At 43.3% G+C, this 15,125-nt stretch overlaps 1 protein-coding gene across 1 annotated transcript in view; it reads left to right on the forward strand.

Moving 5' to 3' along the window:
• Window positions 1-15,125, forward strand: part of wdr1 (WD repeat domain 1) — a 47,996-nt gene that overhangs the window by 10,889 nt on the left and 21,982 nt on the right. Inside the window, exons 2-5 of the mRNA XM_060901252.1 lie at window positions 5,991-6,112; window positions 9,792-9,882; window positions 10,224-10,371; window positions 13,369-13,549. Of these exons, the coding sequence (XP_060757235.1) occupies window positions 5,991-6,112; window positions 9,792-9,882; window positions 10,224-10,371; window positions 13,369-13,549 (542 nt within the window). The remainder of the gene's footprint in view (window positions 1-5,990; window positions 6,113-9,791; window positions 9,883-10,223; window positions 10,372-13,368; window positions 13,550-15,125) is intronic.

The raw sequence follows: 15,125 nt of genomic DNA on the forward strand, positions 1-15,125 counted from the left end.
AGTCTGTGATTCAAATTAAGTAGCTTTCGATCCATGAAACACAAAAATAATTGGGCGTCGGGAAAATTTCTTTTTATGACAAACTTGAAAAATCTAAACAGCCGTCCACCTTTAACTTGGCGAGAGAAAGGAACAAAGAAAAGAGAGGCTGGTGACCAAAAGATAGCGGAGTTGTTGTTCCGTGATAGAATGTCGATGTTCCGTGATAGAATGTCGATGTTCTGTAATATTAAATGTAAGCATAAACATATAAAATTGACTTTCGTACATAAAAGTAATTGTTGGCACGTTGGAAAAACTTTGTCTAATGGTTGATATGATCAAGTTTTCTGTGGGGAGATGTTTATGGAAGGAATCTCCTGTGTCAGCACTTCATCACAGTCAGATGTAAAGCTGTAACTTGAATTTTTAAGGCTCTGCAGTTTCCTGGGAATATGATAAGCTCCGTTTCCAAGAAGGCTGTTTGCAGCTGTTGTAACATAAGCGATGACGGGTACCAAGTTGTTTTGTGGGCATTCAACAGTATTAAATTTAAATGGACAAACTATGATGCATTGCAAGTGTTTATGTCTAACAAAAAAAAAAACAGCTGAACAAGATGTGGCAAGTTAACTATTGACAAACATTTTTAATGGTCATAAAATATTTGGGAGGAGTTCAAACTTGAAGACCAAGTGCTTTTGGGACACTGTGCAAGTCAAGTATGCTGTAACTGAGTGTCGCTACCTGAACGTATGGTAGTTGTAATACGAGAAACTAGCCACACGTTTTAGCGGAAACATTAGTCGTATTAACTTGGAATTGAAATGCAAACTTGGGCTACATCCACACAACGGCAATGAGATTTTTTTTTTTTTAAATATTGCGTCCACATGGGCAATGGATCAGTAAAATTTCAGGTACATATGGCAACTCAATGCTTGCTGAAAACGATGCAATACACATGCCACACCTCTACGTGCGCTGTAAGACGGTCCCATCGGAGACACCAGAACAATAGAAGTAGATGCATGCGCATAAACCCCTTCTTCTGTAGCATTAGCCACATAAAGTTTTGATTATTAATCAGTAGCGTAAAACGAAAGACGCGGAAAGAGGAATGAACGGGGGTAGATGGAAGCCGGTACGCCAACATTCTGATATCCTCCAGAATTCTTTAATGGTCTGGAATAAATTGAATGCTACACATTGATGGATTACTTTGTTCTTCTACGCCCTTTTTGAGGAATGTATTGTCAGACTTAAACCAACATCTGAAGAGGTGAGATCGCTCCTTTTTTTTTTTTTTTTCCTATTTTTGCTGGCGGGATTGTTTTTGTTTTTGGAAAGCGCACGGGCGGTGCGCGGTTTGGTACTGCTTCCACAGTGTTTGGACTAAAGACTCTGCCCTAAGGGCTATTTTTTCTCTCTCTCTCTCTCACTTTGCACCATTACACAATATTCACAGTGAAAAATATTTTGTAAGCGTGTTTCATGAACCAAGTTATAGGATTTGTTGACAACTCGCATCGAGTTCGTTACACTTCTACCCGGCGTGAAGCACTGACAGTCATGTGGTTGTGACGTCATCGTAAACAAATCCGTTCTACTCATCCAGACGACTTCGCCAACAACGCCGTTGCCAGATTTTTTCACTCTGGAACCCGTTCTCAAAAGATTTCGTTTTGGGGTACCCAAAACGCCGGTGCCATGTGGACGCCAGGCCGAAACGATAAACAATTTTATCAGATTCACCTGAATCCGTTGCTGTGTGGACAGGGCCTTGGTAGCGAGGCATCTTCGTTAGTACACAATATGCTTGTATGTGGTAACCTTTTATAGTTGAAAAGCAAGTATGTATAAACTGGCAGAATGAGAACGCCCAGGGTGTACATGGCAAGATAGAAAGCAGACACAGTAATTTGGCGTTCTAGTTGACAAGAAGTGTTCTCTAGCTAGGGATATCCATTTAGAATGCAAAGTTTAGGCGTTCGGGTTGGAACACAAGTACACGTTAGTGAAGTATTTGATGGATGACCCGCATGTTAACTCGCTACACATGGCTAATTAGAACAACAGTTCAAACACTAGCTAAAATCTCGAGTTACCCATGAGTACCTTGAACCTAATGTGAATTAGGACACAATTACCATCTGATGGAATTCTAGCTTGAATCTGATAACGTAGTAGGTTGTAGCATCCTGCAATTATATGCAAGTATGTTGTTGCCAAGCGTCTTAGGAGTGTATTAGCAATGCTAAGAATAACAAATGGCTAGTTGCAAGCATTTAACACCCCATTTATGGTCTTTATGCACAAAAAATAATAAATAGGCTGCTCTCTGCCCTCCCTGGACGATATCTCAAGGTCCCGCTGCCTCAGAAGGATCGACCCAGTCATCTCAGACCCCTCACATCCAGCCCATCACCTGTTTAACCAGTTGCCCTCTGGGAAATGTGATGGGACAATCAAATCCCACACCACTAGACTTTCTAACAGTTTCTTCCCCCGGGCTATATGTACCATAAAAAATCACTGACACCTCCCGCCCCAATTGAATTCAGTTCACTCAGGCATACATGCATATGCGTACATACACACCTTCACCTGCTTCAAGGACCATTGCACAATTTTAAGAACTTATTTTGCAAGTTTTAACTTGTATTGCACTTGGAAAATGTCACCTTTTACTTATTTTTGTTTTTCTTCTATTTGTTTCTGTACACAGTTTTGAGTAGAGCTCCCACAATTCCGTTCTGCCCCACTGTGCCATGACAATACAAGTCTATTCTATTCTTTAAGCGAAAGAGGGCTTTATAATTTGATCACGTGAAGTTAAGTAAAAGCGAGTCAGAATGTGCCTGTGTGCTAGCAATGGTCTGGATGGACATATTAAATGTATAAACGTTGACTGTGTTAAATTTGTAACTTGATGTCCAGTACCAGTCAAATTTGGACGCACCTTTAAATTCTGACCTCATGAAGCTGGTTGAGATGATGCCAATCGTGTGCGAAGCGGCATCAAGGTCCATGGTGGCTACTTTGAAGAATCTAAAATATGGAATTGTTTGTTTTTAAATGTGTGGCTTTTTTTTGTTTGTTTGTTTACTGAAGAATTCCATATGTGATTTCATAGTTTTGATTAGGGATGCACCGAAATGAAAATTTGTGGCCGAAACCGAAGAACAATTAAAATGCTTGGCCGAATACCGAAACTGAATCTCAAATGCGGTTAAGTTTTACATTTTTTAAATATTGCATCTCATCTCATTATCTCGAGCCGCTTTATCCTTCTACAGGGTCGCAGGCAAGCTGGAGCCTATCCCAGCTGACTACGGGTGAAAGGCGGGGTACACCCTGGACAAGTCGCCAGGTCATCACAGGGCTGACACATAGACACAGACAACCATTCACACTCACATTCACACCTACGGTCAATTTAGAGTCACCAGTTAACCTAACCTGCATGTCTTTGGACTGTGGGGGAAACCGGAGCACCCGGAGGAAACCCAGGCGGACACGGGGAGAACATGCAAACTCCACACAGAAAGGCCCTCGCCGGCCCCGGGGCTCGAACCCAGGACCTTCTTGCTGTGAGGCGACAGCGCTATCCACTACACCACCGTGCCGCCCTAAATATTGCATAATAGCCTAAAATAATTGTAGACATGTTTTTTCAAAGAAAGTAAATGTTTATTTAATAGTCTTCAAATGTTCCCGTAGAACTGCCAGTAGGTATAGTTGTTCATTTGATTTTTAATTTCCTTTTTTCCCCATTTTCATTAGACAAGGCATTCAGACAAAAAACTCCAAAACAACACAATCCAAATCAAGTGTATAATTAACTCAAACACTTAAACAGCCTGTATGAATCATGTACTCAACATATTACTCTCTGTTCTGCCCTGGGGTATGACGGTAGACAAATATAGACCAAACATTAACCACTGCACCTGTGTATCAAGCCCCAAATAAAATGTATAAAAAAAATATTTGAACTTGGGTGGACCTCTTCTGTAAGAATTCCAACAACAACAAAAAAAATGCATCAACGTGCAAAATCGCAAATGAATTATGGAGTGTCCTTCTGGCATAGAGTCTACTTAGCCTACTCCTTCAGGAACAGTGGCAGGTTCTTCTTTATGAACAGTAACTTCTCTGCTTTGTCATGTGTCGGTCTGTTCCTCCTCTCATCAAGAACATTGGATGCAGCACTAAACAGCCTCTCGCTATCTGTGCTTGTGCATGGAGCAGCCAAGTACCTTGGATGGGAATAACATTGTAGGTTCAGTTCTTTATTATCAAGCAATAAAAAAGACGTACAGAGAATAAACCATTCCATTATTGTTTTAAAATATTGTGCTTCATTTTTGTGCACTGTCGTTGTTGTATTCCAATATCTCATCTCATTATCTCTAGCCGCTTTATCCTGTTCTACAGGGTCGCAGGCAAGCTGGAGCCTATCCCAGCTGACTACAGGCGAAAGGCGGGGTACACCCTGGACAAGTCGCCAGGTCATCACAGGGCTGACACATAGACACAGACAACCATTCACACTCACATTCACACCTACGGTCAATTTAGAGTCACCAGTTAACCTAACCTGCATGTCTTTGGACTGTGGGGGAAACCGGAGCACCCGGAGGAAACCCACGCGGACACGGGGAGAACATGCAAACTCCACACAGAAAGGCCTTCGCCGGCCACGGGGCTCGAACCCAGACCTTCTTGCTGTGAGGCGACAGCGCTAACCACTACACCACCGTGTCGCCCTTGTATTCCAATATTGTTTTATATTACATTCATTAAATTAAACCTTTTTTGTTTTGTAAAACCTATTGACTTCTTACCTGCGTGCCATCCGTGCCAACTCAGGAAAGCGCCCTCGATTGGTCCTCCAATATGTTAGAGGATCATCATTCCTGGGGATCAGGACTTCTGACAGGTAACAGTCCAGCTGCTGAGCAGTGGCACTCGGCTGCCTGAGATCTGGGTCGCTTTCCTGGATGATTTCCTCGAACATGTCCGAGAGTGAGGGCGCACTCACTGACTCTGTAGTGCAGATTCTAATGGCTCAATGTACGCCATGAGTCTTCGAAATCCAGTGTCCTCCACAACACTGAATGGTTGGTCGTCTAAAGCAATAGGGATTATCTTTTTAGTAATCCCTATTGCTTTGGGACTCTCCGAGGCGAATTTTTTTTTGTCTTTTCAAAGACGTCGGCCACAGATGGTGCGCTGCTAGCCTTTCTCTTAGCTGCAGCAGCAGCTGACTCTCTCACGTATTCATCATGTTTTGCTGGATGGTTGGTTTTTAAATGGCTAATTAAACCTGAAGTGCTAAACGTCTTAGCATTAATACCCCCTCTAGACACTTTCGCGTCACATTCATTGCAAACTGCAACCCTGTTCTCGCTCTCAGATACTTTAAAATATTTCCACACCGTCGACATTTTCAAGAAGGCGCCAGTTCAATGTTGCCAGGTCTGACAACAACTGACACCACGAAAACAAGACAAAAAGCTAATGGGAAATGGGTCTCACAAAGGGAGAGGACGTTGGTGTTTTATTTTATGAGCATGTATCATTTTTATACCACTAAGTTAGTGAGAGAACGTGAGAAAGAACAAGTTAACATTCAGAAACGTTTCAAACATTCGTGACTTCAGTGCTGGCAACCCTGGCCAGATCATCGCATTGTGTTGTTTCATTGCGTCTTTGCGTCACACGTGACTTTTCGGCCTCACTTCTAACTCAGTCCACCGAAAACCGAAATTGGATTTTATTTTATTTTTTTCCATTTTCGGCCGAAAATTTTCGGTGGCCGAAAATTCGGTGCATCCTTAGTTTTGATGTCTTCGGTATCGTTGGACAATGTAGAAAAATGTTAATACAGAAACCAATGAATGAGTATGGGTGCACAAACTTTTGCCTGGTGGGATGTGTGTGTGTGTGTGTGTGATTGATTTTTTTTTTTCCCCCCCTAATATTTGTTTGTTTATCTCTTGCAGAGCACGTGTTTGCCAGCCTTCCTCAGATGGAGAGGGGCGTGGCCAAAATTATCGGTGGGGACCCAAAAGGGAACAATTTCCTGTACACAAATGGAAAAAGTGTCATCATTCGGAACATTGATGTAAGATCTTATTCTGTATACCATTCATGCTGAAGTTATTACGGCTGTGCCCGACTTGAACGGTTTGTAGCCGTTGTTATTCTATCCCACGCTCTCTGACAAACGAACAAGAACAGCACATGACGACTGAACAGATGGGAACTAGCTGAAAGGTCGGCAGAGGAGCATGAGTGAGGAATGAGATCACCTTGTAGCTATGAGCCATGACGTGGAATTGGCTTCCTGTGCACGATGAGTGGACTGAGGCTGTTCACAGCAACAAAATAAATACTTCGTTTGCATATATGCATTACACATGCATTGTTTTGCATTTAGTTTCATTTTTATCTGTTTACTTTTCATCAAGATACACAACGAAATTTCAGTGCATTGCTTTACGAAACGGACCTCGGTATATACATACAGAAAGGATGAAAGATTTATAAACACCATAATGTACAGATAAGGGTTTACAAATTTACAAGATGTGAATGAAATGTACAAACAGGAAAGATGTAAAATCTACAGACATCCACTGAGCACTTGGTCATAGATATTGCACTTGGTTATATTGTAGTGAGATGATAATTCCCACAATAGAATTTTTTTATTGATTATTGTATTCTAGATTTAAACTTAATTCCTACTATACTTGTATGATTTTGTTCTGGATTGTCCCTGGGTACCATGAAAGGCTCTTTGAAATAAAACGTTATCAAGTCATTCCTAGACAGGACGGATGTGATGGATAAGTTTTTATGAATCTTGATTAAACTTGCGGGCGGCACGGTGGTGTAGTGGTTAGCGCTGTCGCCTCACAGCAAGAAGGTCCTGGGTTCGAGCCCCGTGGCCGGCGAGGGCCTTTCTGTGCGGGGTTTGCATGTTCTCCCCGTGTCTGTGTGGGTTTCCTCCGGGTGCTCCGGTTTCCCCCACAGTCCAAAGACATGCAGGTTAGCTTAACTGGTGACTCTAAATTGACCGTAGGTGTGAATGGTTGTCTGTGTCTGTGTGTCAGCCCTGTGATGACCTGGCGACTTGTCCAGGGTCTACCCCGCCTTTCGCCCGTAGTCAGCTGGGATAGGCTCCAGCTTGCCTGCGACCCTGTAGAAGGATAAAGCGGCTAGAGATAATGAGATGAGATGAGATGAAACTTGCAGGCAAATTTACCTCCAGGTTTTTATTCCAAAATTAAGTTGTGGCCTGAAGAAGAAGCCTTCGTCACACGTACACTCAAGCAAAGACTGAAGCAGAAAGTGAAATTTAACCCGTCTGAAGCAGTGAACGCACACACAACTGAGCAATGGGCACGTACCCAGAGCAGTGGGCAGCTACACCTTGCTCAAGGGCACTTCAGCCCAACCTCAGGCCATGGCCGCACTGTAACTGCATGTCTTGGGACCGTGGGGGGGGAAACCCACGCAGATTTCATACAGAAAGGCCCCCGTCGGCCACTGGGCTCAAACCCAGAACCTTCTTGCTGTGAGGTGACCGCGCCACTCGGTGGCAGCACCATGTATATCGGCCATTCAACAAATGTTTTATCTTCAAAGTCGTCGTTGACAACTTCATGGATTTTGAATTCTATTGACATGCAAATTGGGTCTTTTGAACGACCAACGATGTTAGACAGATATAAGCTGATGTTCGAGTGATTTGGTTGCCTTTCTTATGGCCCTTTTCCACTACCCTTTTTCAGCTCGCTTCGGCTCACTTCAGCCCGACACGGCTCGCGTTTCGACTATCTAAGAACAGTACGACTCAGCTCGCTTCAGCCCTGCTCAGCCCCCAAAGCTCACACGGTTTTGGAGTAGGGCTGAAGCGAGCCAAACCGAGCTGAGTGAGGCTAGGGGCGTGAGGAGACACTCCCCTGTCCACTGATTGGTGAGGAGGAGTGTCCTCACACTCCCACACACACCCCGCGAGCACGCTGGGATCTGTAAACACCGTAAACCCGGAAGAAGGAGAATTACGAGAATTATGAAGCCTTATGCGCCTCGCCTCATCTATACGCTCTTGCCAGTGTCTGTTGGCGTTGTCGGTGACAACAAGCCACAGCACCAAGACCAGCAACACTAACGACTCCATGTCCTCCATGTTTATTGTTTACTATCCGGGTCGTGAGACTACCGCTTAAAAGATCACTGATGTCACTGTTTGCGCCGCCTAACGACATCACCTGACGTCCACCCACTTCCAGCCAGCACAGTTCAGCGCGATTGTAGTCGAAATGCAACTCCAACAGCCCCGCTCAGCTCGACTCAGCCCAACTCATCACGGCTCAGCCCGACTCAGCCGCGTTTGTAGTGGAAAAGCGGCATTAGGTGCCAGTTGTACAGAAGCATGCTCAGTCAGTGCGTTTACATGCACATAGAGAAAATCGAATTTCTGCCATAGCTCGACTGAAATCGAAGTTCTAAATCCCATGGAAACACCTTAGCTCGGCTGAAATCGAACCGAACTGGATTTCTCGTAATCGAGCTACGCGACCTAGATTATGCGATTGTAGCCGAGCTACTTGGTGCATGTATACCCTATCAAGCTACGTAGTCGAGCTACTTACCTCAGCACTGCCCCTTCCGGAAGTGACGAGTGACGAGACCACAAGCGGGAAACACAACAGCCTCGGTGTACAAAATGTTCAGCAAGTGCTGAGTTGCTTTTGTTGTTGTCCATCTTCTCTCTCTCGATGTGGCTGTCCTCGCCGTCGTTCTTCTTGTGAACACGGAACTGATAACTTTGTTTATACTCTTGAATAGCTCTTCTTCGTGACGACAACCGGAAGTGTACCAACACGATGGGGCGTGTAGCGCCACCTGTGGCTCGGGTGCACAATGTACCTCACACAATAGCTCGATTTCCTTGTGTGCATGTAGGATTGGATTTCTCTGGCACCCCTGCTGGGACCCTTAGCTCGATTACCGACAGTAGCTCGATTTGGATGTGCATGTAAACGCACTGACTGACCCAATTAGTTCCAGAAGAGGAGGAGGAGGAGTTATGATCCCCACTCCAAAGGAGGGCGTATACTGGTTTACCTCTGTCCGTCTGTCTGAAACACCCTTTTTCTCAGCAACCACAACTCCTCGCCAATTGGCACCAAACTTCAGCTTGGGGTTCAATACCATTTTCAGGTCTGTCGTACATTGACTTCCTGTTTACCGACTGAATGTATTTACGAAACGTGTAGCGTGGATTTCGACGCGATTTGAAGAAGCAAAATGCTCTTTCAAAATGACAAGGATGTTATTTGAGATATCTGGGAAGAACACTGCTCTTTACTTACTTGTTGAAGTCAACATTCATAAGTGTCCTCTTCCTTCGATTGCTTGCGTTGTCATATAAGCCAGAGCGGGGGAATACGTAAGTGAGCAGTAGCTCGCAGTTTATCTTGTTATTGCAACAAGAGCGAACAGAGGCCCACTGGGGCGAGAATCATGCTGCCCCATGCTCAGTTGAACAGTGGATAGAACAGTTAATGGGGGTTTAAGGAGTGGATAATGTCTGGATGTCAGACATGCGTGTCGTATGATGTGTAATGCTTAGGTTATTTTTGAGATGCCATGAGGCTAGAATTTTTTAAACCTTGGTTAACGATATTACATTAATCAGTACTCACTTGGTCATCGGTGACCCAGGGATGCCAGTCAGTCAGGAGAGTATGGCTCCGTTTGTAATGATCATTGTGTGTTTTTTGTTCCAGAATCCTTCAATTGCTGATGTCTACACAGAACATCCTCACCAAGTCATCGTTGCCAAATACGCACCCAGTGGCTTCTACATTGCCTCAGGAGGTAAATAGTTTTTTTTTTTTTTTTTTTCTCTCTTGCTTGTGTGTGAATAGACAGTGTGACTGCTCGTGGTTGGTGTTCTCCATTCTGTTCCAGATACATACACAGTGTGTGGGAGCATATCTCGTCTTCGTAACTGGTTCTGCGTCTTATTCTGCATGTGCCCTACATAATACAAAATGCATTTGAACAAAATCTCAAATGTACACTATATATAGTAAGCAGGGCGGTGTGGTGTGGCTTTTTTTTTGGGGGGGGGGGGGGGAGATGGGCATGTCTTGTTTCAGCTGACTGTTTTGTTTTTACGCTTGTGCATTAATCTGCTTCGTCTCTGTGCCCTTTAGATGTGTCGGGTAAGATCCGGATTTGGGACACGACTCAGAAGGAGCACTTGCTGAAGTACGAGTATCAACCCTTCGGAGGGAGGATAAAGGACATCAGCTGGACTGAGGACAGCAAGCGTATCGCCGTGGTGGGAGAAGGACGAGAGAAGTGAGTCATAAAGGCTGCGTGCTCTGCGTGAAGGGCTCGCCTTAATGGGCGCCGCGACCTGAATACATGCATACACTACCGTTCAGAAGTTTGGGGTCACTTTGAAATGTCCTTATTTTTGAAAGAAAAGCACTGCTCTTTTCAATGAAGATCACTTTAAACTAATCAGAAATACACTCTATACATTGCTAATGTGGTAAATGACTATTCTAGCTAAATTCTACTAAGGCCCTGTCCACACGGCAACGGATTCACCTGAATCCGATAAAAATTGTTTATCGTTTCGGCCTGGCGTCCACACAGCACCGGCGTTTTGGGTGCCCCAAAACGATATTTTTTGAGAACGGGTTCCAGAGTGGAAAAATCTGGCAACGGCGCCGTTGCAGAGTCGTCTGGATGAGTAGAACGGATTTGTTAACGATGACGTCACAACCACATGACTAGAACAAGCAGCACACTCGCTGTTTTGTATGAACCACTGCATTGCATTCACTTTTGTATACAGCTTTTCTTTTAAATAAACAAGTAACTGAACCATTTCTTGAATTTTTTTTTTTATTGGATAAGACTGCTTTTCAAAATGTTCGCACACAATATAAAATTATACAAATTATATAAAAATGCTTTTCAAAATGTTCACACACAATAAGAAAATTAAGTTATATAAAACTATGCACACTAATAAAACTAATTTGTACACACAGAAGGCATGATTTCCTCGCGTAGTCGCAGCTGCCGCCATCTTGTTGTTGTGTGTTTGTTCCTGTGAGTACTTCATGCCGGGTAGAAGAAGGGGTTTATGCACATGCGTCCTACTTCTATTGTTCTGGTGTCTCCGATGGGACCGTCTTACAGCGCACGTAGAGGTGTGTCATGTGTATTGCATCGTTTTCAGCAAGCGTTGCGTTGCCATATGTACCTGAAATTTTACTGATCCGTTGCCCATGTGGACGCGATATTATTATTTATTTTTTATTTTTTTATAAAATCTCGTTGTCGTGTGGATGTAGCCTAAATGTCTGGTTTTTGGTGCAATATCTCCATAGGTGTATAGAGGCCCATTTCCAGCAACTCTCACTCCAGTGTTCTAATGGTACAATGTGTTTGCTCATTGCCTCAGAAGGCTAATGGATGATTAGAAAACCCTTGTACAATCATGTTAGCACAGCTGAAAACAGTTGAGCTCTTTAGAGAAGCTATAAAACTGACCTTCCTTTGAGCAGATTGAGTTTCTGGAGCATCACATTTGTGGGGTCGATTAAATGCTCAAAATGGCCAGAAAAATGTCTTGACTATATTTTCTATTCGTTTTACAACTTATGGTGGTAAATAAAAGTGTGACTTTTCATGGAAAACACAAAATTGTCTGGGTGACCCCAAACTTTTGAACGGTAGTGTACATGATCTTTAGGTTTCTATACTATTCAAACCTGTTCAATTTTACTTGCACCTCATTTCGAGGAATGCTGTACGACACTATACCGACTCATCCCATCATACAATGTTGTACCTGAATGATCGGCGACTATAAAATATCAGTTCGTAAGAAACCGCTTTTAACATGTCTACTTGGAAGATTTCAAAAGTTGTTGTAACTGACAGTGTGGTGTGATGCTGTGACAAACCTGAAGTTGATTTTTATGTCCTGAAGTGTTTTAACCACTTTTATTCGATCCACATTCACTGGATATGAGCAATCGTGCGCTCTGATAGCCTCTTCATCGAGTAGCCGATCAGCTCGTATCCCGTGAGTAGAGAAAAACAAAATGGCAGCACGTGTTGCTGAACCAACCGAGGACGAAATAAAAACTCGACTCAAACAAAAACCCCAAAAAGCAACAAAATATGAAATGGAAGTAGAGCCCTGCACTCCCGCGGGAGTCCCGCGGGACCCGACGCAAAGCAGTGCGGCACGGGACAAATTTTGAAAGCTCATTGCGGGCGGGAGGGGGAGGTGATAAGCTGCAGTCCCGCTAACTAAAAACGTGTTTAAAATAAAATTTATAAATTATTAATTTATGTCTATCATATATAATTTGTGCTGGATATTTTATTTGGCATTAATAAAAACATTTTAAGATGCCTAAATTTGCGGATGTGGTCTAATCTCGCGTACGTTTCCGATTCCTTTCCGCTCTTCTGTGTTTGAGATCTCCGATCATGGCAGAAGAGCAGAGCTCCTTTAGTGAAGCTCACAGTGCTTCAGAAGTAAGTGCTGCTTTAAAAAGAGGTACATTTACCGTTAAAAAGTCAAGAGTCCTGAAATCAGACGTTTGGAAGTCGTTCTCGCTCGTGTACGACGCAGAAGGAAATCAGCTGCCCTTTGCTTGTTGTGATAAGTGCCAAAAGGTTCTGACATACAACGGCCATAAATCAGGTACATCAGGCCTGAATCGCCATGTATGTACTGTCTTAAAAGGACATGTTTAATTCCCCAAGCCAATGACAAGAGCTTTCGTGAGAAATAACGCGAACGTCCGCATCATGCGGGATTTGCAGGCGGGAGTGGGACTGAAAATCATAATTCTTTGCGGGAGCGGGTGGGAGCGGGACTGCACAATGCGGGAGCGGGCGGGAGCGGGACTGAAAATTCTGTCCCGCGCAGACCTCTAAATGGAAGTATTTGATGGTAAAAACGTATCTTTTTTTTTTTTTTTCCTCAATAATTATAGCATTTTTTTACAAATGGCTGCTGTTATTTCACCGGTTTGTTTACATTCCAAGTGGAAATGATTTTGTCGGAAGTTTTGCACAAAGCTTTTGTTTATCGAATTTGCTAAAAACAATAAAAATGCTCCGTTTCTCAAAATCCAGTGAACGTGGATCGAGTAACAGTTATTCCACTCGATCTCGTCGTGCGTAGCTTGTAGCGATCAGCTCACGCACGACTCGATTTCATGGAATACCTGTTAAATTGATCACTGACCGAGTTTTTGGTGACCACAAGCACTACATCCGAGTGCATTTCTTTCGACAAGTAACTTTTTGTGTGTGTAGGTACGGTGCGGTGTTCCTATGGGACTCGGGCTCTTCAGTGGGCGAGATCATCGGCCACAGTAAGGTCATTAACAGCGTGGACCTGAAACAGACCCGGCCGTACAGGCTTGCCACGGGCAGCGATGATAACAGCGTCGCCTTCTTCGAGGGGCCACCTTTCAAATTCAAGTGCACTGTTAGCGTAAGTTCACTTCAGCTCTCGTCTCGATCAAGATCAGGTCTGAGACAACCACACATCTTTTCTTTTCACAATATACGGTAGATCACAGAGATGGCATGAAATTCCACACCGTCCTCAGTGGGCGAGACCCAAACTAGTGTACAAGCCCAAAAAAAAAATGGTGCTTCCTGGTCTCTTCCCCCCCCATACTGGCTTTCATTCAAGAAAAAAAACCATGTATTATAACTAATTATTCACAAATGTGCATGTGTTCCTGAAAGCTGACACCGGGATGGGAAAAGGAGTGACGCGATGTGTCTGAACATGTTTCACTTTGGCAAAACTTTTAATATCCCACGCGCACACTTGCTTTCAGAAATGTTGAGTGCCCTGCTTCGCTTATCACTTGACTGCCACAGTGGTGAAATTACACACAGCGGTAATATGCTTTTGCACACACTCGTGACTGTATGTAGCAGTGGCGGCTGGTAGTCTTTCAAACGGGAGGCTGGTCGGTTACGATATTTCCAGATTTTAAAAGAAAAAACATCAGTTTTGCCCATACTCTTGCCTCTGATCTGGCTGATTGTTGGCAGCGTCACAAACTGTGAAATAACAGGTTCTTTTGGCCCATTAGCCTACTGTCCAATATACATGATGGTGGTGTTGGGGGGGATATATTTTAACATTTTATATTATAAAATTGTGGCATGTTGTTTAAAAATTGATCATTATTGAAAGCAGCTCTTTTGTCAGGAACCTCAGCAGTAGAGCTGGGTGCCACACATTTCATTCAATGACACTTTCCCTATATTTTACTTATTTTGACTGAGAAATGTTTTATTGACAATTTTGATAACCCTTCACTTTTAATCCAGGTCTGTAGTGTGAAATGTTCTCGGTTGTGTTTTTGTTTAAAAATGTTTTCCAAATTGTAGCTGTGTTTAATTCATATCCAGAAAAAAAATATTCCAATATAATATACTCAGCATAAACATTTTAAATAGATTCTATATTTTTGGTCCATCCATGACATATTACTAAAGTAGCCTATTTACTGTTGTTGATGTGGGTCACTTGCTGTTAGCCAATTCACTTTCTCATACCACGAGAGCTGAAAGGAACGAGTATTATTCCCTACCTTTTTCACCAAGTCAGTTTGAGGCGTTGGTCTACCCTGCTCTTTAATTTTAATTTTTTCCTCGAAAGGAAGACTGGCAAATGGCATCGCCAAAATTAAATCAGCAATGCTTGGCATCCGTGCGCAGCTTTCTTGCTAGCTGACTAGCCCCCTCAAGTTCAGTCGCTCAAATAAACGAAATTTCTGGAACTAAGATAGCAAACTTGACAACACTATATTTACACTTTATTTATAATGAAAATATATACAAACTAAAAAAGCTGGTAGAAACCGTATGTAATGAATGAAATCGAAATGTAAGCTGATCTCTTACAATACACCACAGCACTAGCGAATCCGCATGGGACTGAACTGAGATTCACCGCTGCCTGTCTATATTTGAAACGAGCTGTCAATCAAAGAAAATATCCAGCCGCTTTCACCAATCACCAGTCTCCTCGCGGAAACTGCCATGTC

This window comes from Neoarius graeffei, chromosome 20 (genome assembly GCF_027579695.1).
Source record: "Neoarius graeffei isolate fNeoGra1 chromosome 20, fNeoGra1.pri, whole genome shotgun sequence".
In the NCBI taxonomy this organism is placed as follows: domain Eukaryota; kingdom Metazoa; phylum Chordata; class Actinopteri; order Siluriformes; family Ariidae; genus Neoarius; species Neoarius graeffei.